A 26,755-nucleotide genomic window follows, 5' to 3' on the forward strand; every position below is an offset into this window, starting at 1 on the left:
AAACATGCATAGTTATTAAAACATAGTTAAAGTGTATAAAAAGAAAGTATTCTTAAGCAGAAGATGAACGCATTCATTTGTATTAATTACGATAAAGCACAATGTGAGGAGACCTCCTTAATGCTTTAATTTAAACATTTTACGATTAGGGGCTTCCTTCCTGTATCATTTGATGCATTTATGCACGAATTTCATCTGCTCTGGCGCTCAAAGCATTTACAAGAACACAGAAAGAAACTCAAATTAAGAAAAGAAAAACTATTACATTTGTGTATATGTATATATATATATCTGATCATCTGTGTTAGCTCGAACATCATCTATGAAGAAAGTGCAAGTTCAGCCCAAGCAAGAGAAGACGCCTTCAACTCAACTGAGACCGAGGTGTCGATTCTGGTCTCTAACATGTTGCATAAGTCCTGCATACAAACCAGCTTCGCGGGTTGTGGATGAATGCAAAGATTTACCACCTCGCATATCGCCATCAAATCTTCATGTGCAAAATGCTTCACTTCTGGGTCTACCAAGCAAGACATCACATCCGGTGATTCGAGGTATTCCTTAGCCTGATGTAAAAATACAGGTTGTTAGTTTTTCTCCCCTGTAGAATCAGTGGTTCAGCGTTATTGCAACAATAAAGTTCCATAAAAAAAAGCTCAAAGGTGTGTGAGTTTCTCACCCAGTCTACCAAGCATTCTTTGTCCTTACAGTATGGAGGTCTCCCACTGACTACTTCCAGTAAAAGGATACCAAATGAATAGATGTTACCTTCGATGTCGAGATGGCGCGCTTCAAGAGAATTTGGAAGAATACATTGGGTGCCTTGGCTTCCAATGGATCCTGAGTTCTTTTCTGACCTTGAAAGAATGGTCTTCCAACTTTCAAAGTCAACTAGCTGCAGTTGAAGCCAAGAAACTTCTTATTAAGAGATCATTTGTACGATTGGACTAAAAAAGAAACATTTACAGCAGCTGTACTCTGGCAGAACCTTGGGTGAGAAATCATCGGTAAGATATACAGCACCAGAATTCAACTCTGATATAGTAAACGGTGGTTGAAGTTCACTATGAAGGTACTTAAGTCCGCGGGCAATGCCTAAAATTATATTCATTCTTCGTGTCCAAGACAAACAACCTTCTCCATCTGCAGGCACCAAAATAATCAAATTATCTTGAAGAAGTAACGAATCGGATAATGGAGTTCGAAAAAGGAACGCTACTTACAATGAAGGTGCTCGTACAATGTTCCATTTGATGCATATTCAAAAACCAACATCCTTGTAAATGGACTGCTTTCTTTACAATAGCCTAGCAACTTTCCTATATTCTCATGATTTAGTCTTGCTAAATCTGCCACCTGAAGGGAAATTGAACAAAAAGAAGCACTTAATTATTCAGTTTATGGTTCAAACTTCTTCCAAAATGATTACTTCCAGGGGAATTTGGAACTTCGTTTGTTGAAAAGATCATACCTCTCGCTGAAAATAGAGTTCAAGATAGTCTGTCCAGTTCTCTTCTTTAATGCATATTGAGATAACAGCAATCTCGGGCCCACCTTTCATGGTGCCCTTGTACACCAGACTGTCTGATGAGGAGCCAATAATGTTACTGAAATCTTCACAAGCTACTTCAAGCTCTTGTCTGCTGATGCTTGGTACATCTTTGAGCATCTCAGTGTCTGTCAATGAATCACAGAAGCTTAAGCAAACATCATATATGGCGAGTAAAGAGCTAATTACATCGTCACAACGAAATTAAAGGTTATGAGCAAGCCGAACCGATGTAAAGGGTAACATGGTCCTTCCCACTTGAGGATTTCTTCCACGGAATGATGATCGAGGATTTTCCATTGCATCTTCGAAGAGAAGTGATCACAGCAATTAGGAATAGAGAACCCGTGGTTATTCCGGTGATGACTTCGAGAGTTAAGAGCCATGCAGGTTTAGAAGTTTTTTGGTGTATGGAAGCATGCTGAACAGGTATGTGCTTTGGGCTGCCTCCTGGATGCAATTCAGCAGGTGGAGCACCAGCACCTACAACAGGAATTGTCGTCACAACTTAGAATCAACAGGATCTGAAGCCTGAAATAGTTGCATAGCTTCTTGGTGCTCAAAATATTGGGTCTACAAAATTCAGTTAACGCACACTTAAGGAAACAACTAGAAACCTACAATTTGTCTATCTATACAGACTTGTATGCATAAATATAGCTAGGATTAACTTTTAATGGATGTCAGATTTCTTAGCCTACAAATTGCCAATCTCCACCTCTCTCAACGAATGTCCAAACTAGCTTATGACTGATCTCTCAGGACAGCTACCTGACCGGCGGCATAGTATTATTGGGACATTTCTTATCTTCTCCACTCACTCTTCTAATGGGTTGGTTGTCATAATTCAATTCAATGTTTCCAATATACGAAAGAATAAGAAAGAAGATATATTTTTTTAAAGAAAAAACACAATAAGAAACAAGGTCAATCTTACCACATTGAGCTGCAGTTCGCTGTTTAGGATCATTGTATTGAAGGCAGTTCCCTCGAAAACTTGACCTGTAATGAATATAATCAGAAAAAAGTAAAGGAATGAATAGAGTCCATGATCAAAGAAAACCTTGAAAGGTTACCTAGGAAGATAGTCCAAGCACTTGGGTATTTTCCCAACAAAGAAGTTGTATGAAAAATCTGCAAACTTGAGCTCAGTTGAGTGACAGAAGTCAGTTGCACTTGGAGCATACCTGAAACATGAAAAGAGATGAGGGACAGACAAAACGAAAATAGATTATCAAGAGAAGGTAACTAAAAACTTGAATCTATCATTTAAGAAGCCTCACAAACTTTGAAGGGGAAACAAATGTTTAAGGATGGACAGAGAATCTTCACAACATCATCATTCATGATCACAACATTGTGAACAAAAGAAAATTATGTTGGAGACATAACAGATTTTTCGTGGTAATCTCAACCGTGGACATTGAGCTAGAGTTACCTGTATATTTATAACTCCACTCATGTTCATAAGCCAAATGGGGAGAATTCATATAGGCACTCACTAAGCCGTATAAGTCATTGATATCCAGCAATATTTTCGTTTGTGCCCATTGATCGTGAACTTATGGTGCAGAATCCTAGCCCTTCCTAACTTACAGCAGTGTGCTAGGGAGAATATTAAAGAGTTTGTCAGATGCTCATTGGACATGATTCTTATAAGTGAAACTACGATTATCTAACCTCTAGAGTCTAGATGGTGTTCCCTTCACAAAAAGTTCTACAGTTATTCTTCACTTTTCATTCGTTTCAACTGGAAAGTTTTTCTTTTCTAATCTCCATTTTGGTTGGCTTTAAATGAAAGGATTTCTTCTCCCTATACTTTGTCTCTCCCTTTTGGTGAAATTTCTCGGTACAATTCAAAGTACATATTATCTCAATGATCCTCATTAGAAGTATTTACTTACATTCTATGCATATTGGATGTATAATCTGAACTGTCACCATCCGGAATGGGTCCATGAAGTTTATTCCTATCCAACCTAAGTTCTCTGAGGTATCTCAAATTTCCCAGCTCAGGGGGTAGCCTCCCAGTCAATCCGTTCGATCCGAAGTTGCTGCATCAATAAAGAGGAAACTAAGAGCAGTGAGAAAAAGTTCAGGGAGAAGCAAATTCAAAGCTTGGTCAAAAGAAAAGTGAAGTCATTTGCTTTTCACATTTTCAGAACATCTGTTAAACTCCCTATCTCTGGAGGGATCGGGCCTGAGAGTCGATTTATCCCCAAATCAAGGATCTTGAGTTTCTTTAGTAACCCCAGTTCCTTGGGTATTGTTCCAATCAGATTGTTGCCATGAAGATACAGTTCTTGCAGGAAGCTGAGTTGACCCAAGCTTGGTGCTAGAAATCCTTTCAGCAATGCCCCGGAAACGTTACTGCAACATCGAACCCAACCCGGTGTTTTATATTTAAGCTATAATAGTTGAACAGTAGGCCAAAATGAAACAAAAAAGGCCACAAAGCTCAAGAAACATACAGCTTTATGACATGGCCTCCATCTGGAGAACAGGCAATACCAGACCAGTTACAAGGATTTTCAACTTGTAAATTCCAACTTGAAAAAGCTCGTTTTGGGTCTTCATATATTTGTTCTTTGAAGGTTTTAAGAGCCGACACTGCAGGAAAGTAGAAAACCAAGTACATCCCAGTCACGGGCTATTCATAATTATATTAACTAAGTGTAAGTCTAAAGAATTTTTTATTCGGCTAAGCATATTGATATAACTTGAACCAGATATAGAAACACAGACTAAGCAAGTAGACGAAACTTTGATCTAAGAGCAGAAACTAGACGCATGATTTGGTAAAGATCGGGATCCCAGTACTCGAGTAACACACTAGAACTCTGCATTACCATTTCTTGAATTTGACATAATAAAAAAATCGCAAACTAAACGGAGGTTCTGTTACAAAATATGCCCAAAAAAGATCAAGATCTAGCAGAAAAGATAAAATCTACCTTCATTTGATGCAAAGGAATCAGCGGTCACAACCAGAATGGCAGAGATCAGGCAGAAAATCTGGACGGAAGCAACAAGTCCCATTCTATCTCAATTTTCCCAAAGAAGAACAAAACCCAGATAGCTCAGCGAACCAGCATTGCCCAGAAGAACAAAAGAACCCCCAAAAAAGATGTAGAAGAAGGCGGAAACAGCCGAAGAAAATCAAGCAAGTAGGAGATGTTCTTATCAGGAGAATAGCTCTGCATTCTCCTTCCACTCCCCCAGATCCTACTAATACTGGAATCTCTACTATTGCGAGAGGAGGGCTCAACACTCCCACTTAATCAGTACATTAGAATTAAATGAGATGAAATTCCAAAACAGTGAGTCATTACCCAACCCACAAGCTAAAGCACAGAGAAGAGAGGGAAGCTTGGAATTGGAAGGACCCTTAAGCCAAATCCGGATGTGGGTGAAGTGAAACTTGGATTTCAAGAGAGGTTTTGGCGAATGGTGGAAGAAGGAGAAGGTTTGGTTGAGTAAAACGAAATGGGTTGCCAAATTGGAAGAAAATGAAAGCGATGGAGAGGGAGTGAGAATGTTTCCTTCTACTTTTCGGTGCCAAATCTGGAGCTTTTCTGCAGCTCGACTCCTCCAATTACTTGATTGGGCTGTTCATTCTCTTCAAAATTAGATAAAATTAAAGCATAGTTCTTCGGTCACAGTGGTTGGTTGGGTTCGGATGGCGTACAGAAACATCATCTTCTTAACTATTCTGCTAATGATTGCATTAGAAGTGAGATTTCTTTAATTTTTCTCGCCTTAATTAACTCTTATCAAAGTTAGTTTTTTTCTTTCTTTTTTTCCCCCTCCTTCTTGTTTTTTATTTTTTCAAAATTGTTTTATTTTTTCTTTGTTTGTCATTGGGCTGGGCGCATGTTTTACATTTACGAATTTTGATTTCAATTGTTTAATTTTTAAAAGGAAAGTGATCTTATTTTTAGTGAAAAATTCAATTTTGTGTCATATTATAAATTTTTAACGACTCTTTGTTTCCCGTCAAAGAAATTAAAGAAATCATTTTAAATTACATGATTTGAAATCCAAAAGATGATTTTAAATTTTTTTATATTGTTTTATTTGAAATTAATTAAACTAAAATCTACTTGTTTCAATGTTCGGTGAAATGAAAATAAAATAAAATAAAATTTTTACTGATTTGAATTTTTAATTTGAATTTATTAATTACAAATAATATGACAAGGTTAAATAGGTCATTTATTTTGAAATTCTATGAAATCCTAAAAAATCCGATCATTTTGATCTGAATATTTTTAAATGTAAAAACATGATTTAAAATTCGAAATCATTCAAAATCATGTGGTGTTCATTTGAAATCCGTTATGATTTAGAGACGGAAATATATGCCACTCTATTTGGCACGTAAAACTCAACATTTTCACAAGAAAAATCTAACTTTAACTATCCACCAAATCTATCTTTCTTTCTTTTTTTAAAATTTTTTTGAGTGGCATGATAACTTGTCTAAAAGAAATTTTAATAATAAAAATACAAATTAACCTTAATTGCATACATCAATGCAGAAGCTTAGATGCATACAATTATTTGAATTTAATCTTGACCAAAATAAAAAATTTACAAATTGGTTGATGGAAAAATAATATATATTTTTGGTTGTGATGGAGGAGAAGGCCATAAAAAAAAAATAAAGGACGCATCCTATAAAGCATGAAGTACTATATATATTTAAATTTATGGTTGTTGTTGATGCAATTTACAATAATTAATAACTTAGCATATGATATGACCCACTCATAAACATCTTCAACGGTTTGGTCCTCCTTTGCCTAAGCCAAACACCCCCTTATACATAAATGAGAGAGAGAGGAAATAATTAAAAAAAATTTAATTGAAGGTGAATAATGGATATTTCATGTATTATTGATTAATAAAGTGAAGTATGTTAAATTATACGTATCTATTTGAATCTAGCTTATCTAGTTAAGACGCATCTTTGACCAAAAGATGACAAGTGTTAAGGATCCCGTATCAAAAATACGAGGAACCTAACAAAAGTTTAGCATTCGATCTAAAAATAAGATTTGACCAAAATCGATGAGTCAAAAGAGTCACGATCTTGAGGGGCATGTTAATGATCTCACATTGGAAAGTTAAGAGCCTTAACATATGGACCCCATAAAAAATGATAGTGAGATCGAATCATAACGGAACTTTATCTATAGCTGATATGTAGTATCATATAACGGAACTTTCTAACATGGTTTTGATCTTTTTTAACCCATCGAAAGATTATGATAAAATTGAAACTTTTAAAACGTCCTGATAAAAAAAAAAATTTTTGAAACCAATTTAAGTAGTAAAAAAGCTATATTATTTGATTACAAAATTTGAAGGAAGGCAGAAGACAGAGTGATTGGTTGCCCAAGCAAGAAGCAATCTTGTCAATGATGATGCTTCAAAGCAACACAGTCTAAAAGGCAACCACCATTTATTAAAACCTCACCCTGCCCTGCCTCTGCCTCTGCCTCTGCCTCTGCCTCCCTTTGCTTTCTCCCATTTTTCTATTACTAAAGTTAATTACATTATTATTTTTGATAGATTTTTAATTAGATGTGAGAGATCAAAATCATCCTAAATTAAATCATATAGAAATTTTTAAATGTTGAAAGTTGAAACAGTAGAGAATTGAGTATGGTTGTGAACAGTACAAAGTAGAGGGAATGTGTACATTATTCAACTAGTGAATAGTTTGATTTATGGTTTTTTAATGTCTATTTGGGCCACAGGAAGAAAAGTCAAGGGAATTAATTTATTATTATTATTTTTTGGGGGAATAAATTGGAAGATATATATTGGTAGGCCATTTGTATTTAAAAAAAAGGCAGCACCAAGCCATGTTCATTGTCTTGCCTTTGTTTGTTTGTTTGTTTTTTTGGTTTAATTTTATAATTGTTTTGTTTGTAACACATCCTTTATTTTCCTTCTAGATTAAGGAGATGACACCCTTTTGTTCTTTAATGTGTACTTTTGGTGAATTATTGACTAATAAGTTCAAATTTCATCGTTGATTAATTTAGTTTTGTTATTTTGCTTTTAATTATTTATAGTATATCAAGTGAAAGAATGATAAGAAAATTTTGTTTTTTTTCCCCCTAAAGTTGGGGAAGTAAAAGAAACATTAAAATTCAAGAATTGGAATATACCTCTTAAAATTTGAGGGTACAAAATAGAATGGATCTACAAATTTAAGGAGTAAAATGAATTTAAAACCTAGTATTTCATATAATTTTCTCAATAGGAAAAATATTTCCTAAATTGCATGTTTTTTTTTTTAAATATTTTGTCAATTAACAATTTTGAAAAAGGAAAACAAAAGAATCACATCACAGGCATGGGGGTAGTACTAGTACTTTATTGATAATTTCAACTTTTGGGTTGTGATCTTGTGGGTGGTTTTTAAGGTAAGCTGTCTTCTTCACCATCAATTCATCAAAGTAGATTCAAAAGTAAGCAATTTTCAAATGTTTGGTGAATTCATTACAAATACCTGAGATTTACAAACATATTTACATTTAAAAAAAGATTCATTAATATGAATTTCTCATTTCAGTATGTGTTCAAATATATTTCTGTATAGACCCTAGATTAAAAGGTTAGATTTCAAATGTTTCCATAATGTAATTAAGCTCCATTATTTTTCTTTTTCTTTTTCTTTTTTTTTTTTTGAAAAAAAAATAATCGAGAACATAGGAATAACTAGAATACATTAGAAAAAATCCAAAAACTTGATATGGGTAAATTTACTCACTTTTACTTATACTTCTTGATACGCAAGTTTTGACATGTCTTGAAAAGATGGGAACAGTAACGAAAGGAGAACAATTGTCGAAAAGTTCAGTTGTTCGATCTAAAAGACCTGAAGTAAGAAGTTCAATAGAAGAATCAAAGACTAACTATAACTCTATAATTATTTTTTATGATATTTTATCTTTTTGAAGATATTACATACCATTTTTTTTTGGAGAAAGTAAAAGATGCTTTCACTATGCAACTATGCTTTAGTTGGTAATAATTTTCTATAATCATAATTTTATAAACTGTATTAGAGGGATTGTGGGTATACAAACAAATCTATGCAAGGCCACGTTAATTTGGAGATATAGCCCAATGTTCAAATATATAGATACAGCCCAATGGGTTATGATGATGTTGAAGAAAAAGGACCAAACTACAAAATTGTAAAGCCATAGAAAAAGGACCTAAGCTTAAGTCACTAAAGTGAAGCTCATGTGACTATGTGAGTCTAGTACAAGACTAGGAAGCTATCAAACTTAGACAAGTCTAGGACTTGGTAGCTCAATCATAGTGAGAAAAGAAAACATGTATCCTATGTATCGAACAAGTCCAATAGTCGAGACACAATGATATCACATCATATGTCATTCAACAATTTTGTAGTAGTTACTCTAATCTTTCATATAGGGTTCTAGATGAGGTGATACGTTGATTTCTAACCTACCGAACTGAGTACTTAAACACAGAATGCTGCTTCGATGTTGTGCTCAACCACATACAATTTGAAACTTAAGTAAGAACTTAATCCAAGCTGGTGTTGGACCGAACTTGGTTAGGTTGTGTAAAAATTGTGTACTTTTGAGAAGGAGGAACTTTGCCTTTTCATATGGGAGTTTTTAGAAGTGTGTCTCTGCCACCTTCTTCAAGTCGATGTCAAGTCGAGCTTCCACCGAAATATATCAAAACTATACTAACGTCAAAGTCTAGCCTAGAGATATCTTTTTAATAGATCAAAACTTGATTAAACTCAAAATTAGAATGGACTTGAGCATTGAAACGACTTAGTCACAGTTATTACCATAAAAGGTCGAGTCTTTTTGTAAGTACAACATGAGGATGATGTTCGAACTCAAGTCTTCTTAATTGGAGATAAGTTTTTTTAATAATATTATGAACATTACCAACGAAACAGACTCCATAGACACCATGTACGCATTGCTGCCGAATGAAAATTCATTACTAGAAATCGAATTACAAGTTTCAGAATCATACTTTACATATTCCGTCACAGAGACGAATTGAACTGCAATGGCTACGGAGGAAGACAGAGATCAGAGATATCGAGTTTGCAATTTCTAAGCACTCAAATCTCTGAAACTCATCTCCATTGGCATGGATACAGTTGTTTCATCGGCAATCTCGCCGGCGGATTCGTGGAAAATCAAACCGATCAGAAAATCGAAAAGATCGGTGGCCAAGATCGCGGAGGCGACGTCCTCTTTGTGGAGCATCCTCTTCTTGCTCTGCATCGCGACCATCCACGATCTCCTCGTCAATTCTTCGATGAACAGCTCGCACGCCTTGGAGAACACGATCGGAGCCTCGCCGGAAATCATCTTCACGTCCTCGCCGGACTTCTTCATGATCTTCTTGATTCTCGCCAGCGGCAGCGAGTGCGGCCCTGTTTTCCAGTACAACACGCCGGAATACGCTCCCGCTTGCCTCATCGGAACAATTCTCTGCCTCTGATTTTGATCGGAACACAGAGATTTTCAATTCGACTGAACTGAGAAAATCTTGGAGAAGCTGTGGATTTATAGGCGTTGTGGAATGGTACCGCAGCCGGCCAGCCTGCTCCGATTAAGGTGGCTCAGTCCAATTAATACATTTTTTTATACAAATTTTTTTAGCTTCCTGAATGGTTGATCATGATTAGAGGAGATTTAAGTTAATTAATTGTAGCAGACATATAATTTTGAAGTCTAAACACAAATTAGATGTCGTAGTCGTTGTTTATTTGAATATAAATATTTTCTGTTGTTGCTTAAGGGACAAAATATACCTTTTGGCTGATGTCATTCAGTTTAGATTAATTTTGTCAAAGTCTATGTATCATATAATTTGGTTTGGGTCCCTAACAACATAAATAATTTTATAGGCGCTTCGTTTGAAATAAGTTCGAGGATGTGGGTTGAGCCGTTCAGACCGGTCCACGTAAACTAACTCGAAAAGACTCCCTCGTAATATCCCAAGCATGAGGTACGTTACATAACCTTCTTTTTTGCTAGCCTCAACTTCCTTGTCTTGGACGATTTATTGCGTGTGCAAGTATTCGATTGTTCTGTCGGAGCATTCAGAGCTTGGATCCAAATTCTGCATCAATCTGAATTTACAGACTTTTTCCATCACATAAAATGGTATATCTACCTTTCTCATGATGTCATGGTACCTTCACCAAATCGAACAGTTTGATCAAGTTTCAACTTGACTTTGGACCAAGCCGATAAGATGGCTAGGTTCTACAATCTTATGCATCAACTATATTAATTTATTAACGTGACAGTTGATAATTTTAAACACATTTATATGTCATGTGTATATGTCATTGTTGATTTGAACACATATATATGTTATAAAATACAACTTTTAGGATTTGGCATATAAATTCATTTAATAAGCTTGCTTTTGAAGTCTCATAACTTGATGATTTCAATAGTGGAAGTTTCTTATTCATTGAAAGCAATCATTTCATAGGACAATTAGCAATATGTGATATTAAAAAATAGAAGTTTTTTTTTTAATTTTTTTTCTGAGTTTTCATTAAATGGTGTTTTCCTCTCAAGGAGATGCTTATGGCATATGCCAAAATCCCTAATGCTAATGCAAATTGGTAGGCAGCCAATTTAGACTTTGGATCTAATTTTTTCCTCTGCTTCCCTCTCCAAGCTGTGATGTCATGAAATATTTAAATATGAAAGCAGCTTAAGTCATCAAAAAGTATATACTTGTCCCTTTGTGTATTTCTTTGTTTGGGTTAACACACAAATAAATGGGTTTTAACTTAAATGCATGTAGCTTTATTAGCAAACTCAACCTCTTCCAATATTTTTAAACAAATTGAAAAAAAAATTTAAGATGAAATTGACATCTTATAAAATTTGATTTAAAAAGAAACTGTTGAATATAGTTATCAAAATTCCAAACTTTAAAATGATCATCGGATTTCTTTCGATAGGGTCACCGCCAAGCAGGCTCCAACCGGCCAACCTGCTTGGCAAAGATGACAAAATATAACTTTTAAGGAGGCTAGAATAATGTAGCTGATTAAATGTGCATAAATATTGAACAATGGGATTTTTACATCTCATTTGCCTCCATATGTTATATTAAACTTTGGTCAAACCTTCTGAATGGGAATATTAATCATTATCATATGGTATGAGCAAGTTAACAGAACTTGTTGATTGAACAAACATGCAGATCTGTTCTACTGTTTTGATCGGTCTATAGGAAACAGTTTCAAGAAATTTTAAATTCATCCATATGAAGAAATTTGTGTAAGTTTTTTCTTTTCCAACCAGGAAAGAACAAGTTTACAGGATTCTGTAACCCAACAAGGCAGGGGTAAATTTTAGGGTAAAAGAATAAAAATAAAAATATACAATTAATTTATTCACTTTGGTAAAAGAAGCTCCTCAACTATACATTATATGTAGGAATTCTGTATTGAAATACAAGTGTGTTAGAGAAGAGTTAATTCCTCTTTGCATTTTTGAGGTTGCGCACTGTCATTACGAGCTGCTGTCTTTCACCTTCTACCTCTGCAAACTTGAGACTTATCTCTGAATATCTGTCTTGCATATCCTTCAGTTCACTTTCCATTGATTTGTTCTTCTCTTTAAATGTGGACAACTCCGTCAACAGTTTATCAAGGTTGCCATCTCCATTGCAAACCGTAGAGAGTTTCGGTGCTGTTTCAAATGAGCTCTCGTTGCTGCAGCGAAGTGAAAACAAAGAAAATTGTACAGAGATATTTTCATATGATTTATGAGAGAGAACGTTTGATTGTAACTAGTAGAATGAACTGAGCTTTGGTTGTTTCAACTTATTACCTATTGATTGATAATTCCTTGCTATTTCCTTCGGCTAAGTTGTCAGCTCTTGTTCTTGTTTCCTCGAATGTTCCACCACGTGAAGCAGCATCGTTTCTACTGTCGTTCACCTTTAAATGAGATGGAAATTGTATTAGTAGTGCTTGTTTTATCTAATGCACCATACTCTGAAATGCATTTACATATCTTGTGATATCTGAAACGTTTCCTAACCTTTTGACATGTTTCCAAATGATTCAGTTCTTCCAGTCTGTTCTCCAACTCTAGAATTCTGTTGCAGAAGTCCTGTTCTTTTTGGAGGAATGAATTCTCTGATGTTTCTAAGGCGTTTTCGTTTAACTTAATCTGTCTCTGCAGGACAAAAATTATCTATTAGACAAGTAACATCATCATAATGCCATGAAAAAGTCAGCCAACATATTCTATGCAGTCATATAAATGAATTCCCATGAACTTCTGTTCTGCTTGGAAGATCACGTTACCTCGAGCAGTTTGATTTTCTCCTTCAGATTTGCAACTTCGGCAGAGTCATGAGGAACTGAATTTAATTTTGTTTTTGAAGCAATTTTGTTTCCACCAACAGTCGCCATACGTCCGTTGTTATGCTTGAGCTTTTTCTCGGAGTTGTTACAGGCCTCCTCCTTCTTCAGCTCACCTTTCAGTTGCAATACCTGCTTTCTAAGTTTCTCTTTCTCTAGCTCACCCTCAGCTAAAGAATGTTTTAAGTCATTGCAAGAATGTTCCAAGTCATTGCACTCAACTTTGAGCTTCTGCAACTCTGACTGTAGAAGTCCCAACAAAGTCTCCTTTTCCTCTTTCGCATTCCTCATTTTCTCCAACTCGTCGACTAACTTGTCAGATTCTTTCTTTGCCAATACAACTGTACTCTCCAGCTCATTTCTCTCTGTATTTCTTGTTTGGATTAGCATCTCAGTTTCTCGAACTAATGTCTTCATTTGATCTAGTTCTACCCTCATGGTCTCTACCTGGCCAGCTTGTCCTTTAAGATTATTATTCTCTTCTTTGAGTCGATCAATTTCGGACTTGAGCATTTCGATCTCCTGCGAGAAAGATTCGAACTTCGTGTCCTCGTTCTTCTTCTGACGTTCGAGTTGTTTGGACTTAGTCTCAAGTTCTGATATCATCTGTTCAATCTGACTTGAGTTGCTCTTGATTTGGTGAGAAAGCTCCCGCAGTTTCTCCTCATAATTTTCTCTCACAGACCGTAGCTCTTCATTTGCTTTCTGGAGAGCTTCTTCTAAGTGACTTCCCTGTGAGCGAAGTTCACTAGCTTCTGCTAGTGCATTCATGGCCACTTTCTCATTTGCCTCAAATGTAGATGCCATTTGCTTAGACAGCCTCCCAAATTCCTCCTGAAGCTTTTCCGCAGTATTAGCATTTCTCAACCTCATTTTTCTCAAAGCTTCCTCCGCTCGGATAGCCCTTTGCTCTTGCTCAACCTTGGAAAGCATCATTGCCTCCAAGTCGGCTTCGAAATCTTGCCCCTGCTTCTCAAGTTCTTCCTCCAAACTTCTGACATGGGATTCGAGTTCCCCAATTGCCACCAAAGTATTAGAATGTTCAACCGACTGCTGTTTTAGTTCGTTTCCGAGACTCTCAATCTTCTTTTCCAGATCATTTATGGTGGCAGCCGAAGAGGAGCACTTGTGCTGTATCCTCAATTGCTCTTGAAGTTGACTTTGCTCCAGTTTATGGGAAAGATCATGGTTTTCCTGTTTCAATATTTCATAATCAAGTGCAAGCTGCTCCATTTGCATCCCCAGCTCATCCTTATCTCTCAAATGAAATTCTATTTCATTGTAGAGTTCCATCACCTTTTGCTCCAGCATATACGCTCTTCTGTCATTATTTTGATCCCTCACAAGATCTTCAAGTGCCTTTAGCTCTTCATCCTCTTCTACTCGACATTTTGAACAAGTAGTTTTCATCTCTTCAGCCTTCTTGGACTCTGACTCAGTATAAATATCTGATACTTCACAGTTCTTCTGGTCCAGCATCTCCTCAAGATCTTGTACTGCTAAAATTAGCTCGGTATTCGATTCCTGTGTCTTCTGTAGCTGTAACCGGAGATTGGCATTCAAGTCTTTCTCATAATTCAGTTCTTGTCTCATTTCTTCTAAAAGAGACCGCAGACCCCCACCTTCGAACTGCAACTTGTTTTTAACTTTTCCATCATCCATGTGCTTCTGAAAGCCCTTCAACTTCTCACACTCTACTTTCCATTCATCTCTCTCTTCTTTCAAGCTAGAAATCTCACCCATAAGATCATGACTCCTCTTATTTTCTTTTGCAATCTGTCTCCGAAGTGTCTGCAATTCCATATCTGACATGTCCGCTCGTCTTGCCAAACCAGAAAGCTCAGTCTTAAGCTCATCAATCTCAGCATCAGCTTCCTTTTTGGACCTTCCCAACAAAAGGCCACCAGCTCTAGAATCATCCGTTGTTAATACATTATCAGATTGAAGCGACCACTTCCACGGCGATGTCTGATTCCCTTCATGAGTAGGTGATTTGCAAGAAATTGGAGCGTGGCTTAACGGCGAGAGAAAGCCATTAGGTTGGTGATCGATGTTATTCCTAATTCCATTCTCGATCGGACTGTCAAGTCCAGAGCTGCTCTCAGAACTTGATAAAGTAATGTCAGATCCACTTGATGCTCTATGATCACCATTTGCTTCACCATTTTTCTCAGCTTCATGACTTAACCCATCCTGCAAAATAAAGAGAGGAGATTTGACTCAACACTATACATAACAAATCCAATCATCACACTAGAGTTTCCTTCCAAAATTAGTGACATAACTGATCAAAACTGAACAAAATGAATTCATGGCCTACTGGGGCAAGAAATCTTACTTCAGTGTGACTGTTTTTGTTTATATCCTCATTGTTCAAGTAGCTGTTTAAGCTCCCGTCTTGAGATCTAGTTTTTAAACCCTCATATTCTTCCACATCTCTGAAAAGAGCTCCCAAAACAGAGCAGGTCAATCCCCATACCCCATGTTCCTAAAATAAACAGTAAAAGGAGAAAAACTTATAGACTGTAATTCACTCTCGCATACCTTTGATCACCATCTTCCTGAATCCTCTGTATCCAAATCTGTACAACAGAAGAAACTTGAACTCTTACAGCTTCCAACACATGAGAACAGAGAGAGAGAAAGAGGAAGAAAGAGAGAGACTAACATGCAAAACTGCAGAGTTTAAATTCTGGAGGGGAAGAGAAGCAGAGAAGGGTTTGGTGGCCTCAGCATATTTAGCAAAATCAATAGAAGCTTCATCAAGAAAACCAGCTTTGGCCGATCCCTACACAAAACCCATGAATTAAATCTCTCCCACAACCTCACATTTCACCAAACACATTGAAAGCATAAAGAATTTGACCAAGTTTCCATACCGTAGAGACTCGAAAATGGTAGATTTTCTCCGCAAGCTTTCCAGTTCTCTGGTCTACATCAAATTTCACTGTTACATAAGCAGGATTCTCCCACCGACATTTTCCCCCTCGCACTGTGGCCTTCTCAAGCCTCACCGTCGGCTTTCCCACATCGCCAGGAACCACAGAAACCGTCAATGCATCCCCACCAAATTCCGAAATCTGAAATCACAAACTGTTAATACGCAGTTTCTTTTTCTTATTCTCACGTTCCAAAACAGTGAAGTAAACACCATTCCATTTTCCCATTCGCTACATTGTACAGAAATCCCAAATTGAACTCGATCAATCAAATCAGAAACCAAAACATTAAACAACCTGTGTTGCACAGAATTGCAACTTGAACTCTGCCTTGATCTTGTTCTTCTCACTCCTCCACCTCGCCGACTTAAACATCTTCACCAGTCCTCAAATTCACCGGAAAAATTCACCATAAACGCCGAGAGCTCCAGCCATTCGTCGGAAACTCCAACATTGGAGTCACCTCACCCCCAGATGTGATCAGTAGAATGAGCAGGAATTTGGGTGGTGGGTCATTGCCAAAACAAGAGGAGACAATGAAAAGGCAACTGAAGAACTAACAGAAGCTCGTCAGAGGAGAAAGAAGACACAATTTGACGTGGGAGACGTAGTAATTGTGCAGAGGAAAGAATTGCAGAGGACATACAGAACAGAAATGGAAGCGTGGGAAAGAAACAGAGGAGCAGATCTAAAGGACTTTATTATCGGTGTGCTTTTGAAAAGAGTGGTGAGTGACACATGGAAAAAGGAAAAATAAAGAAAAGGAATTCAATTAATTTGAGATTATTAATTTAATTTCCTTTTAAATATTAATTAGGTGAATTCTTATTTCTTATGTATGATTAAATTATTGGGGGTAGTTTGCCTTAGGTAGAGGGAACAGTAAAAGTGTCAGTTTAATTTGCATTTATGCCCCTCTTCTTTTGTTATTTCCATTTTGGTGCCTTCTCAGCTTTTAGTTTATTAATATAGGATTCTAAACTATTGAAATTAAATGGTAATGCAGTTGTTTTTTTTTTGTTTTTAGTAGGTATTTAAACTCAGAGGCAGATATCAACTACTCATTACTACTGAGTTAAGCTCATATTAGTAATTGTTTTTTTACTATTAGCTTGAGTTTGAAATGTATATAGATATATCTATTAAACTAATTATATAATATAGAATCGTGGAGTTGATTTATAGATTTATGATCGGTAAAAATTTAATTTATAATATAAACACAGTAATATTGAGTTTTATATAAGGAAAGTTTAAGTTTAACTCAATTCTTTTACCTCAAATTACACCAATTTAGGGTTTTTTTTTTTTTTTTTGATTATGCATTCAAGCCCAAAGCACTTTACAAGTATTTTTACATAAAGCACTTTAAGGTGTTTTTAATTATTTTTATTTTATATTACTTCTAAAAATGATTCTTTTGAGTGGAAAATATTTTTGACCGTGGTAAAAATACTTCTAGTCACCTCCAAATGAGTACTCTTAAGTCATGAACGAAATTTTTTTATAAGCGATATGACGAAAACAACACTTCACAATGTCAATTAAAGTGAAGTAGTAGTAAATTAAAGGAGAAACGAATAATGTTTGGTACGAGATAAATTAAATGCCTAATAAAAGCCCATCAACCTTGGAAGCACATTAATGTAGATTGGTGATTTGAAAATGAAGTTAAAAGAAGAAGAAAAGTGTTGCAATATGGTACTTGGTAGCTTGCAATTGCATTGAAATGTACCATAAATATACCATACAATTAATAGTGCCAAAGAGAAAAAGAGGTTGCTTTCGAGAACAAGAAGGGACTAGGATAATTGATAATGGAGAGTTTTTGCTTGGCTTTAAAGCCTTTTTTTAGTTGAGTTGAGGTTGAGGAGTCAAGTGAGCTTAACCACAACCATCTTATTATTTGCCCTTCGATCAAGTCACAAGTTTATTCTGAACTTTCAAAATTGTGTCTATTAAATTCTAGTACGTGTTGGTCCTAAAACTTTTAAAGTTAGGTAAATCTTGTCCCTATTTTAAAGATTTTGTAATAGATTCATGAACACTTAATTATATAGGTTTAACGTTTAAGTGTACAGTTAAGTAAACGTTAGACTAACAAAGTTACTGTAGGAATCTATTATATATAAAATTGAAAGTTTATAAACTTATATGAAGCTTTTAAGTAGTTTTAAAGTTGAAGAACCTATTAAAAACTTTTAAGAGTATAGATCAAATTTAATAAACACAGTACTAAAAGTTGAGAGACGAAACATATAATTTAAACTTCAATTTTCGTTACTCTCATCCCTCTTGATATTTGATAGACACACAATGCTAAATTTCAGATCCAATTGATATGTGTATTATAGATAGGATCATAGGAATCAAATTATGAACATAATTTGAAAATTCTTGTTGGGGATTTGGTAGCAGAAAGATATGATGCATTAATGAATGAGCTTCAAATGCAATAATAATATTAAAGTTGAATGAACTTAGTCACTGGCCCTCCCTCACTCATTACTTTATGCAAAGTGCCCCCACACCACAACCTATGAAACTTTGGGTCTAAACTTTTTTTTTAGAAAAGAAAAAGGGCATATTATTGAAGTTTCTCACACTTTCAATTAATTACTTTTATTACATTCAAATTTCATAAATTAATGTGTGTGTTCTGCTATAATTGTGTGGTATAGACACTAGAAAATTAAAAGGAATCCAATCCAGTATTGATTAAATTGAAATAAATGAATGAATAAATAAATTGGTGAAATGAAGGAATCCATACATTAATGGTGTAAATAGTTGGAGGAAACATTGAGAATAATAAATTAAGATGGATGAGAATGAAAGATGGACAGTTTCATGCAGCTGGTGGGATGATGGGCATTGTCACTTACTAGATGGTCCCCTTCAACAACTTACCCAAACCCTACACCTTATATTCATTATTTCAATTTTCACTTTAATCAAACTTCCCCTCAGAATTTGTCATTAATTTTTCCATATATGACCCCTTTGCAATTGGGTCACAATATTAGTTTAGGGCTAAATTACAAAAATTACTTATCAATTTCGCCTTTCTATCTTTTCAGCCTTTCAACGCTACTTTTCACATTTTATAAACATTTTAAAAAGATCCTTTGAGCAGACGGTCAAAAACATTTTGAACGAAAAGTCGACGACAGATTTAGAATGACGTGACAATTAATGTAGAAACTTGCCTTGATTAAGTCTGAAAAGAGAGAAAATGTAGAAAATATTATTGTCTTTGAAAGGGGGCAGATAATGACAAAACTGGATAGACAACAGAGAAACACGTTCTCTTGACAATGGAGGAAGAAGAGTTTTCGGGCAAATTTGGGACGTTAATTGTCACATCGTCGTTCCAGACACATTTAAGAAAGATTAAGGATAATATTGAAATGATAGAGACATTTTTGAAACAAACGGGAAAGTTCAAGAGTATTTTTGTAATTTAGCCTGAGTTCAATTATATCAAATGCAAAGTTTAAAAGAGGGCAAAAGGCTTTGCCTCTCTTTCTATGCTTATCATGAAGCTAATATATCAAACTCAAGGATGATGCTGATCTCTTTATCTGAAAGATGAACCCTTTTTTGGTTACACCAAAACCCATTGAAATAATAACCTAAAATTGACACAAAATAGATAGGATACACCACCAAATAATAGTCTTTTTTTTTTTTTTTTGGTAGATCAAACATCTATTATCACTGGGGAGCTCCATTTGTCAAAATTAGGGGTGAGATTCAAACTTTAAAATTAAGCTGAAACTTTTATCGGTAGCTTGAGACTGTTTTTCAACTTCATCTGTCCCCTTCAGGCCGTTACCTATGGAGTTTTCTTTACATTTTTTCTTCTCAATCTCTTTCTCTCTCTTTCCTTTTTGTGGTCTTCTTGACGTCAAAGGTTGGATTCCAGGAGCAGATCTTATTAATGCAGACAGCTCAACCCAATGTTGTTACCTCTTTGACCAAATGAGAAAACTCCATTTCTTAATCACAAAGAGTAAGAAGATATTTCGTAAATTAAATTATTTATCAAGAAACTTTAATGTTAAAGGTGTGATAAAAGTCCCCGTTGAGTATTAGAGGTGAGAAAGATAATAAGTTTATTAGAACGACAACATTCCTATTGAGTCTGAGGTCTTTTTAGTCAAATTTTTAAAGTGAATTACAAGAAGCGAACATCCATAAATGAAAGGGTTGTTATCTTAACCATTCGTATCAAAGTCGTGATATTTCTACTTCATTAGGAGGATAGAATCCTTGAAACCGGCATGAAAATGGGAAGCCTTAAAGATTTCATTAGTCATCCCACAATGTGATACTCTAGGGAAGAAAAATTGAGCTAAATAAGAATCAGCTCTCAATATGATAGATAGTACACCAATCAAATTTCTAGGAACTTTCCACATTTATTTGGACACTTGGCGACTCCAAACTTGACAAGTTCTAAGCAATTAATGTGCAAATTATGGCTATAATTAAAGTCTCGTGAAGATGGTCACTTTAGACTTTTTTCTCTTTTCTTCCCTTTATCGTGACCATAATAACTCAAAAGAAAAAAAGTAACATACATAATCTGTCTCATTAGTTAGCTTGTGAATCTAAAAAGTTGATAAAGACAACATATCTTTCTTTTTCATAGATTTTTTCTTTGTTTACTGTTTTATCTCTGTTATCATTTGCCATTTCTTTTAAATCCTTAAACCTATTTGAGGGCTGAGTGGTAGCTGGAAAATGGGCCAACAGAAGATGATGAAGGGAAGGGACAGTGGGAGGTGGGCAATGTGTGTGGAGATGGTCGGCCCCCATCTTATATAAGTTTGTAAGGAAAAAAGTGAGAGATCAGAGAAGGGGGTCCCAAGGAAACTTACTTGTGACTAGCTTGTGAGCTTCCCTCAGACACTCCCATCTGGATTTGTTTCTGGCCCTTTTTGCTTCCATCCAAAGAGAGAAAAATGTTGAGAGAGATTTATCCTAAATGCCAGCCAGAAAAATAACAACACCATCAATCTGACAAAACAGAAATCAAGAGAGAAAAAGAGAGAAGATATAATATCTAATGAAAACAACAGCAAGGAAATAAAGAATTCATGTGCTTTGACAGCCAGAAAGTGTACATCTCTCTCACGTGGAAATCAATGAAAGCTTCAACTTCACCCCTTGATACTTTTTCACTTGTTCTAGGATGTAAAGGAAAAAGGGGTTTCTGGGTAACTCAGAACTCATTAAACTTCACAACCCATCTTCTGAAACATATGGGTATTGGATTTGTTTTGGGGAATCGTATATAAAGAAACATGTGAATTTAGTGTAGCAGAAACTTTTTCGGCGTGCTCCATGTGTAAGAAGAATAATCAATGAGGATATGGTAGTCGTCGGCAGATTTTTAAATGAACCACCGAGAAGAACCATTTCATCCAGAGCTTTAAGAAATGTGAAGATTTAGGACGAAGATGCCTTGTTCGTTTTATGCATTATTTGATCCCCACATTAATCCTAAATATTGTCTTCCAAATAGATGATGCAGCTAACAAGGTACAGTTTGATATTTAAGAATTTTCTCTACCTTACGGTAAAGGAGAAAATTTCAAGACAAATACTACAAGACGAATAAATTTTGAGAAATTTTTGGGTACAACATCGACCAACTATGTGGTTTCCAATTCTATGAAATCATGCCTCGAGAATTCAGGGAATTTTAACAAATGTCAAATGAAATGTTATTGATGACCGATACTGCACTTATTTAAAATTTTAAATCCAAAAAGCATGTCATTTCCTTTCCTGTATATAAAATATACATCACATATTCATGTAAATTACTAGAAAGAGCGGCATTTTATATCAAGAGAACTTACAGAACCCAAGCAAGATTTAGCAGCAGCCTCCAAATAGTGAAGAAGACCGCCTGTTTCGGCTACGTTGGTCATTTAATTAATCCAAACAATAACTCAGACTTGGAGCATATATTTCCCGGGTGACTATTTCGTTTTTGCACAAAAATTCAAGTAGAAAGCTTCAGCTTTCACTCTGGGGGGAAAATGTGTGCTAATTAAGGTTGAGAAAACAGTAATCTCAGATGCAAACATCAAATTCCACAAGTTTTGGTCATGAAGCTTGATACAGATTTTTCTCATCGTGGATCAAATAATTCACGTGACTATCTTATGAGTTGTTACAGAATAGAAAAATAGCATTCCGAACATGTATCAAAGGGCCTCACCATCCAAGTGACTGGATGTAGTAGAGAACGGTACAAGCTAGAAATCAAATGCAAGAATCTGTACCTCCTGATTCTAACTTCATGTCAAATTAATGGTAGCCACCCTGAAGAATGAGACGGAATTCAAGTGATTAAAATGTTGATTTTGGAAGAGTGAACAAGATGATAAGTAGTTACTTAAGTTGTCAACATGTTATGACAGAAGTTAACTCATCTCAGCATATTGATCTGTACTATGGTTTTTTCTCTTTTACAAGGTAAAACAATACATGAAAGAGTCCAAGAGGAAAATCCCCATGATTTTCAAACAAACAGAAGTAAAAGTTCTTATATATATCGTATCAGCAGCCACGGGAGTCATAGTTCATGATATATCATTGGCAAGCATTCAACATTAAAAATTCCTCTTATAATTTGATTGTCTGTATGCAAAGTGCTTAAAAGGATTTTACGTTTGTTATTTTCACCTCAGTCATCATATTGGTTAGTAATAAGTCTGAGACTCAGAACCTATTACAGGTTTCCACAACCAAAGAACGATTTCAGAATATCCTAAAAGTCAACCTACTTTCCAGATCTAACACGAATAATCAGAAAATCTTAATCCCTTTTACAGGTTTTCACAAACCAACGAACAATCTTAGAACACATTCAATGGGAAGAAGTAGAATTGCATAACCATTCAAGTAGAAAGATAGTTCAGAAATCCACACACCTCAATCAATTGATATGCATTCAAATTGAGATGAAGAAAGATGAATAGACTGGAATACTGGAATAGGAATTTGTATCTCAAAAACACAAGACAAGATACTCACCCATATCATTTTTATATAAGACAACCAAATCTGTTATCAAAACCTGCAACAAAGAATTCACTCAAATCATATTAAGCCTACCATCTTCTACATACCACTTGGGATGGAAGATGTATGGGAAACAAACCAAGAACTCTCCTTGCTACATGATCTCAGTCCCTACTGGGTCAACAGAAAAGTGAAGAGAAACTGTTTTCTGGATGATTGGTTGGAACTTAGACCTCCACATCTACTTTCCAAATGAAAATTGATTAGGCATCACTATATTAGACAAAAGTCAAGTCATATTCAACAAAATTCTCAGATGATTCAGAGAAAAACTTGGCAATTACGCATTCATAATTTGAGGTAAAAAAATTTCCAAATTTCAGGGTTTTTAGGTAATTCTCATTTCTAACTTGAAAAAGAAATGGTAGTATGCAGAATATGGAGCAGACATGAAACGTACGGAATTTTTTGCCCCGATTGTAGTTAGAAGTCAACAATGAAGGAAGATATTTTAAAATCACAAACAGATGGTGGTGGTTCAAACTAAAAATTGGGGTAAAAAAAAGAAAATAATAACTGCAAATATGATGACTTGATCAACAGGGTATCTTACTTCTTTGTAATCTGAGCAGCCTGTAAATATCTCGAAGGCATTAACTGCAAAACAAGTTATATTGAGGCCGCCATTGAAGGTCCCATTATTGGATATAAATTAATAGAAAGACATAAAAGTGCTTACTTGACCGAAATCGTATAACAATTCCATGTGTAAACTCCTTACAACTGGGATTAAAATTGAAACCTGATATGAATTCAAAACATAAAAATCCCACTACTTGATATCTGAAAAGAATAACTTACAAGTACTGGTTAGCTAAAGATAATCTCATCACATATTTAGGGATGCATGTCACTAGTAATTCACATCAAATTCAAACTCAATAGCTATATATAATGTATGTTGATGTTTCTCTCCAAGTTTTAGAATAAATAATTCAATATAAAAATATACCTTGCGTAAACTGGACAATTAAGGAAGGATTTGCTATCGTCAGTCTCTCAAGAGAATTTAATGCATCTTCTAAAGGTTCGCCAAATGAATCTTGAAGAAATTTAATGAGAAGCACAAACTCCACGCCATAATTGAATTCCTGACATCAAAGCTCTTTGTGACTACTAAATATTTTAAAGGTATTGTCAAGCCCATATTACCAGAGATCATTGTAAGACATAAAACAAAGTGGAACAAATTCTACTTTTCAATACTAATAGTCCTGTTGCCAAGCAAGGGGAAATCCCACTAAGCTCGACGTAGTCAACATCTCAAAACAAAAACACTACAAGACCTTAAATCGACAGAAAACATAAGAAATCAGGTTTCTTATGAAACAAATAATGATTTTGATGAAGCTCATATGATTTCAATTTAGAGGATTTATCATTCCAAAAACTCAGTAGACCAGATTCCTCGCATTTCAGATTTCTCGAATTTCAAACATCTGTCCTTAGTCCCACTATTGTCGTACTAACTTCCTCGCATTTCAGATTTGGCATGTGATATATGAGAAATAACATAATAAGAAGAAGGGGGAAAAAAATCAGTAGACCAGATTCGGTATCCTTTTCCTGAAAGAAGTCCAGCAACCCACTTCCACTCAGTATTTCAAGTTCATGGCTCTCCCCACTCCAAAGATTCTGATACTTCCCTTTCACAAATCTAAAAGAAATTCACACTAATAGATGTGATTTCAAGTCCCCAGAAAATCCATTATATCACACAAGCAATGTTCTTCAAAAAAACTAAATAATGATATACATTATAGTGGCACCTAGAGATTGCATTTTTGTCCAAAAAGCTAGCAAGAAATTTAGTTTTGGTTCAAACCTCTCCCTTTCGGAATATGGGAAGCATATCATCTTCCACCTCCGACTCATAATCTACATGAATCAGTCCCTGGTATAGACGGTAAACCCATTCATAAGTTGAACAGATACTGAGAAAAAGATGGAGGGAACAGGGAAGAATAAAAAAAAAGGAAGGAAGTTAGATGAAGAGAGTATTTGTATTACATGTTGAGGCATACATGGCAATAAGGCATCACATGCTCCTTTAGTACTCGTGAATAGAAAGGGTTCACATAGAATTTCTCCAAGTCTTCCTTTCTTTGGAAACGCATATATACACAGTGGGTATACCTTTCATTGTTTTGATCACATGCACGTCCTTCAGAAGTAAAAGGAAAATAAACTTTACAATGAAATAATACAAAGGGAGGATCGTCCTGAGTTGGAAGAACTTTACTAAAAACATAAATAAATAATTTGAACATTCCATGATTTTAGATATCAGAATGCCGGAAACTCACCCAATGATACGGCAACAATGCCCCCCATTTGATATTGCGTGGTATATAGATAATCCAGCATATCATTCTCTTCTTTTTCAGAAATATTTTCCTTCGCTTTGAGCAGAGATATGTGTTCGAAAACCTTTCTACGTAAAATTGGGAAAAGAAATGTACATTACAACTCTTGGGCAGGGCAGTGCATCATATAGAATAGATTGCGGAAAATTTTGAAATTGCAATTTGAGAGGCTTGTACCTTTTCTTCCCCAAATTGTTGGTTGGGCTGTGCTCCCCGGAGGCAGAAATTTTAGACGTTCGTGCACTTCGTCGACCTATCGGTGCTTTGAGTCCACATAAATGAGAAACTGTACGAGCGTGCAGAAAATTCAATACAAAACAATTAATTTTCACAACAACAAAAAATCGCAATTCTCTGATGGCAGAACTCGATAAACATTCAAATTCTACATATAAAAGAAAAGAAAAGGCAAAACAAAATCAAGACGTCTCACCATGGAGCGAGAAGTGGCGGGAAACTGAAGGGTTTGGGGCAAGAAAGAAGAAGTGTGGATTTGGGGAGTGAGCTTGAATCAGCATTGCGAAGGTTCTCACGGTCTCTGTATCACAAATTTCTTGGGTTAGTCGGAGCTTGAGCCTCAGATTCCGCCATGCACATTGATGAGAACTGAGAATTTTATGGAGCACAAAAATAAAAAATAAAACAAAATAAATAAAAAAATGGGTGGACTAGGAAACCCGATCATCAACTGAATAAATCGGCGCCTTAAGTTCTTGACAATTCTCTTACTGCCAAGAAATTCGCCTGCTTCACTCAACGAATCAGGACCGCTTGATTTTCTTCGGAGAACATTCAGCCATTTTCCTTTTACATTGAAGGAGGAGGAGATGACCTCATAAATACAGTCCATAAATAATATTAAATTAATATATCCATCTAGATAACAAAATACAATCCCCCTATTTAGAACCATTTTCCAAACCTTTCTAGGTTATTTGAAATATCTCACTGGGATAAAACCGACTTATTGAAAAAAAATAAGGAAAATTAATTTGATCTCTTGTTTCAAAGAAATATATTCTTTTAACCATATTCTATACCACCAATGAAACATCTTTTTTTTAATCTTATTATGATGTGATCATTTAGAAGAGATTCTATTTCGATCAAAATAGTAGAAAGCATTTTTAAAGATTTATAACCTCCTTTCAAATACATTCAAAAAGATTATCGAAAGAATAAATCACTATTAAAAGTACATATTTTGAAACTTTAGAAACTGAGTTTAAACCTATGAACCAAAATTATATTTTACACTTTTGAAACATTTGCATGCATATAAAACATTTGTTAAATAGGCTAAATTTTTAAGTACAAAATACATTTATGTCGCATCATACATATAAAAACTATAAAAACTAGAACAAAATTA

At 35.2% G+C, this 26,755-nt stretch overlaps 4 protein-coding genes and 1 long non-coding RNA gene across 54 annotated transcripts; 1 reads left to right on the forward strand and 4 right to left on the reverse strand.

The window, feature by feature from the left end:
• Positions 1-59: 59 nt before the first annotated feature.
• Positions 60-5,202, reverse strand: LOC111008220 (putative LRR receptor-like serine/threonine-protein kinase At1g63430). The gene is made up of 12 exons (XM_022280854.2): positions 4,504-5,202; positions 4,021-4,159; positions 3,704-3,919; positions 3,454-3,603; positions 2,626-2,736; positions 2,487-2,551; positions 1,778-2,032; positions 1,472-1,677; positions 1,224-1,356; positions 989-1,143; positions 680-895; positions 60-566 (listed from the first exon to the last, which is right to left on the reverse strand). The coding sequence occupies exons 1-12, from the start codon at positions 4,586-4,588 to the stop codon at positions 321-323; spliced, it is 1,977 nt and encodes a 658-aa protein (XP_022136546.1). The 5' UTR covers positions 4,589-5,202; the 3' UTR covers positions 60-320.
• Positions 5,203-9,532: 4,330 nt separating this feature from the next.
• Positions 9,533-10,188, reverse strand: LOC111008442 (nuclear transcription factor Y subunit C-1). The gene has a single exon (XM_022281155.2). The coding sequence runs from the start codon at positions 10,048-10,050 to the stop codon at positions 9,679-9,681; it is 372 nt and encodes a 123-aa protein (XP_022136847.1). The 5' UTR covers positions 10,051-10,188; the 3' UTR covers positions 9,533-9,678.
• A 17-nt stretch (positions 10,189-10,205) lies between these two features.
• On the forward strand, positions 10,206-12,496 carry LOC148208446 (uncharacterized). Its single transcript, XR_015788494.1, has 2 exons — positions 10,206-10,582; positions 12,248-12,496. It is a non-coding gene; the product is annotated as an uncharacterized LOC148208446 (long non-coding RNA).
• Positions 11,868-16,647, reverse strand: LOC111008356 (uncharacterized). The gene is made up of 9 exons (XM_022281019.2): positions 16,211-16,647; positions 15,854-16,054; positions 15,643-15,762; positions 15,519-15,556; positions 15,313-15,412; positions 12,918-15,167; positions 12,649-12,786; positions 12,436-12,545; positions 11,868-12,317 (listed from the first exon to the last, which is right to left on the reverse strand). The coding sequence occupies exons 1-9, from the start codon at positions 16,286-16,288 to the stop codon at positions 12,077-12,079; spliced, it is 3,276 nt and encodes a 1,091-aa protein (XP_022136711.1). The 5' UTR covers positions 16,289-16,647; the 3' UTR covers positions 11,868-12,076.
• A 2,817-nt stretch (positions 16,648-19,464) lies between these two features.
• On the reverse strand, positions 19,465-26,239 carry LOC111008201 (Stress responsive alpha-beta barrel domain protein). 50 transcript variants are annotated; one of them, XR_015788255.1, is made up of 14 exons: positions 26,113-26,239; positions 25,817-25,921; positions 25,561-25,669; positions 25,324-25,451; positions 25,042-25,181; positions 24,843-24,911; positions 23,970-24,108; positions 23,697-23,759; positions 23,571-23,614; positions 23,097-23,198; positions 22,970-23,012; positions 22,216-22,255; positions 20,800-20,902; positions 19,465-19,914 (listed from the first exon to the last, which is right to left on the reverse strand). XR_015788255.1 is itself a non-coding variant. In XM_088118642.1 (11 exons), exons 1-10 carry the CDS (start codon positions 26,231-26,233, stop codon positions 23,112-23,114), a joined length of 1,005 nt encoding a protein of 334 aa, XP_087974768.1. In that variant the 5' UTR covers positions 26,234-26,239; the 3' UTR covers positions 21,987-23,012; positions 23,097-23,111. The 50 variants fall into 50 exon arrangements, 5 of the variants coding, with proteins under 5 accessions (XP_087974768.1, XP_087974769.1, XP_087974767.1 ...); XR_015788254.1 differs by having other exon boundaries at positions 20,800-20,938; XR_015788247.1 differs by having other exon boundaries at positions 20,800-21,836.
• Positions 26,240-26,755: the final 516 nt, after the last annotated feature.

The sequence above is a fragment of the Momordica charantia genome (genome assembly GCF_013281855.1).
Source record: "Momordica charantia cultivar OHB3-1 chromosome 10 unlocalized genomic scaffold, Mcharantia_2.0 BLBB01000010.1, whole genome shotgun sequence".
NCBI lineage: Eukaryota > Viridiplantae > Streptophyta > Magnoliopsida > Cucurbitales > Cucurbitaceae > Momordica > Momordica charantia.

Bases quoted from the DNA above. Each gene is read 5' to 3' on its own strand.
- LOC111008220 (XM_022280854.2), bottom strand. From the start codon at position 4,588: ATGGGACTTGTTGCTTCCGTCCAGATTTTCTGCCTGATCTCTGCCATT. The intron at 3,920-4,020 runs GTATGTTTCTTG...TCGATGTTGCAG, and splicing joins GGAGGCCATGTCATAAAGCT to TAACGTTTCCGGGGCATTGC. The intron at 896-988 runs GTTCTGCCAGAG...CTTCAACTGCAG, and splicing joins CCGATGATTTCTCACCCAAG to CTAGTTGACTTTGAAAGTTG.
- LOC111008442 (XM_022281155.2), bottom strand. From the start codon at position 10,050: ATGAGGCAAGCGGGAGCGTATTCCGGCGTGTTGTACTGGAAAACAGGG.
- LOC111008356 (XM_022281019.2), bottom strand. From the start codon at position 16,288: ATGTTTAAGTCGGCGAGGTGGAGGAGTGAGAAGAACAAGATCAAGGCA. The intron at 16,055-16,210 runs GTTGTTTAATGT...TTGTGATTTCAG, and splicing joins TGCAATTCTGTGCAACACAG to ATTTCGGAATTTGGTGGGGA. The intron at 12,318-12,435 runs GTAATAAGTTGA...ACTTCGCTGCAG, and splicing joins AAGGAATTATCAATCAATAG to CAACGAGAGCTCATTTGAAA.
- LOC111008201 (XM_088118642.1), bottom strand. From the start codon at position 26,233: ATGGACTGTATTTATGAGGTCATCTCCTCCTCCTTCAATGTAAAAGGA. The intron at 25,182-25,323 runs GTGAGTTTCCGG...TTACTTCTGAAG, and splicing joins CATTGTTGCCGTATCATTGG to GACGTGCATGTGATCAAAAC. The intron at 23,199-23,570 runs GTAAGATACCCT...TTTGGAAAGTAG, and splicing joins GCTGCTCAGATTACAAAGAA to ATGTGGAGGTCTAAGTTCCA.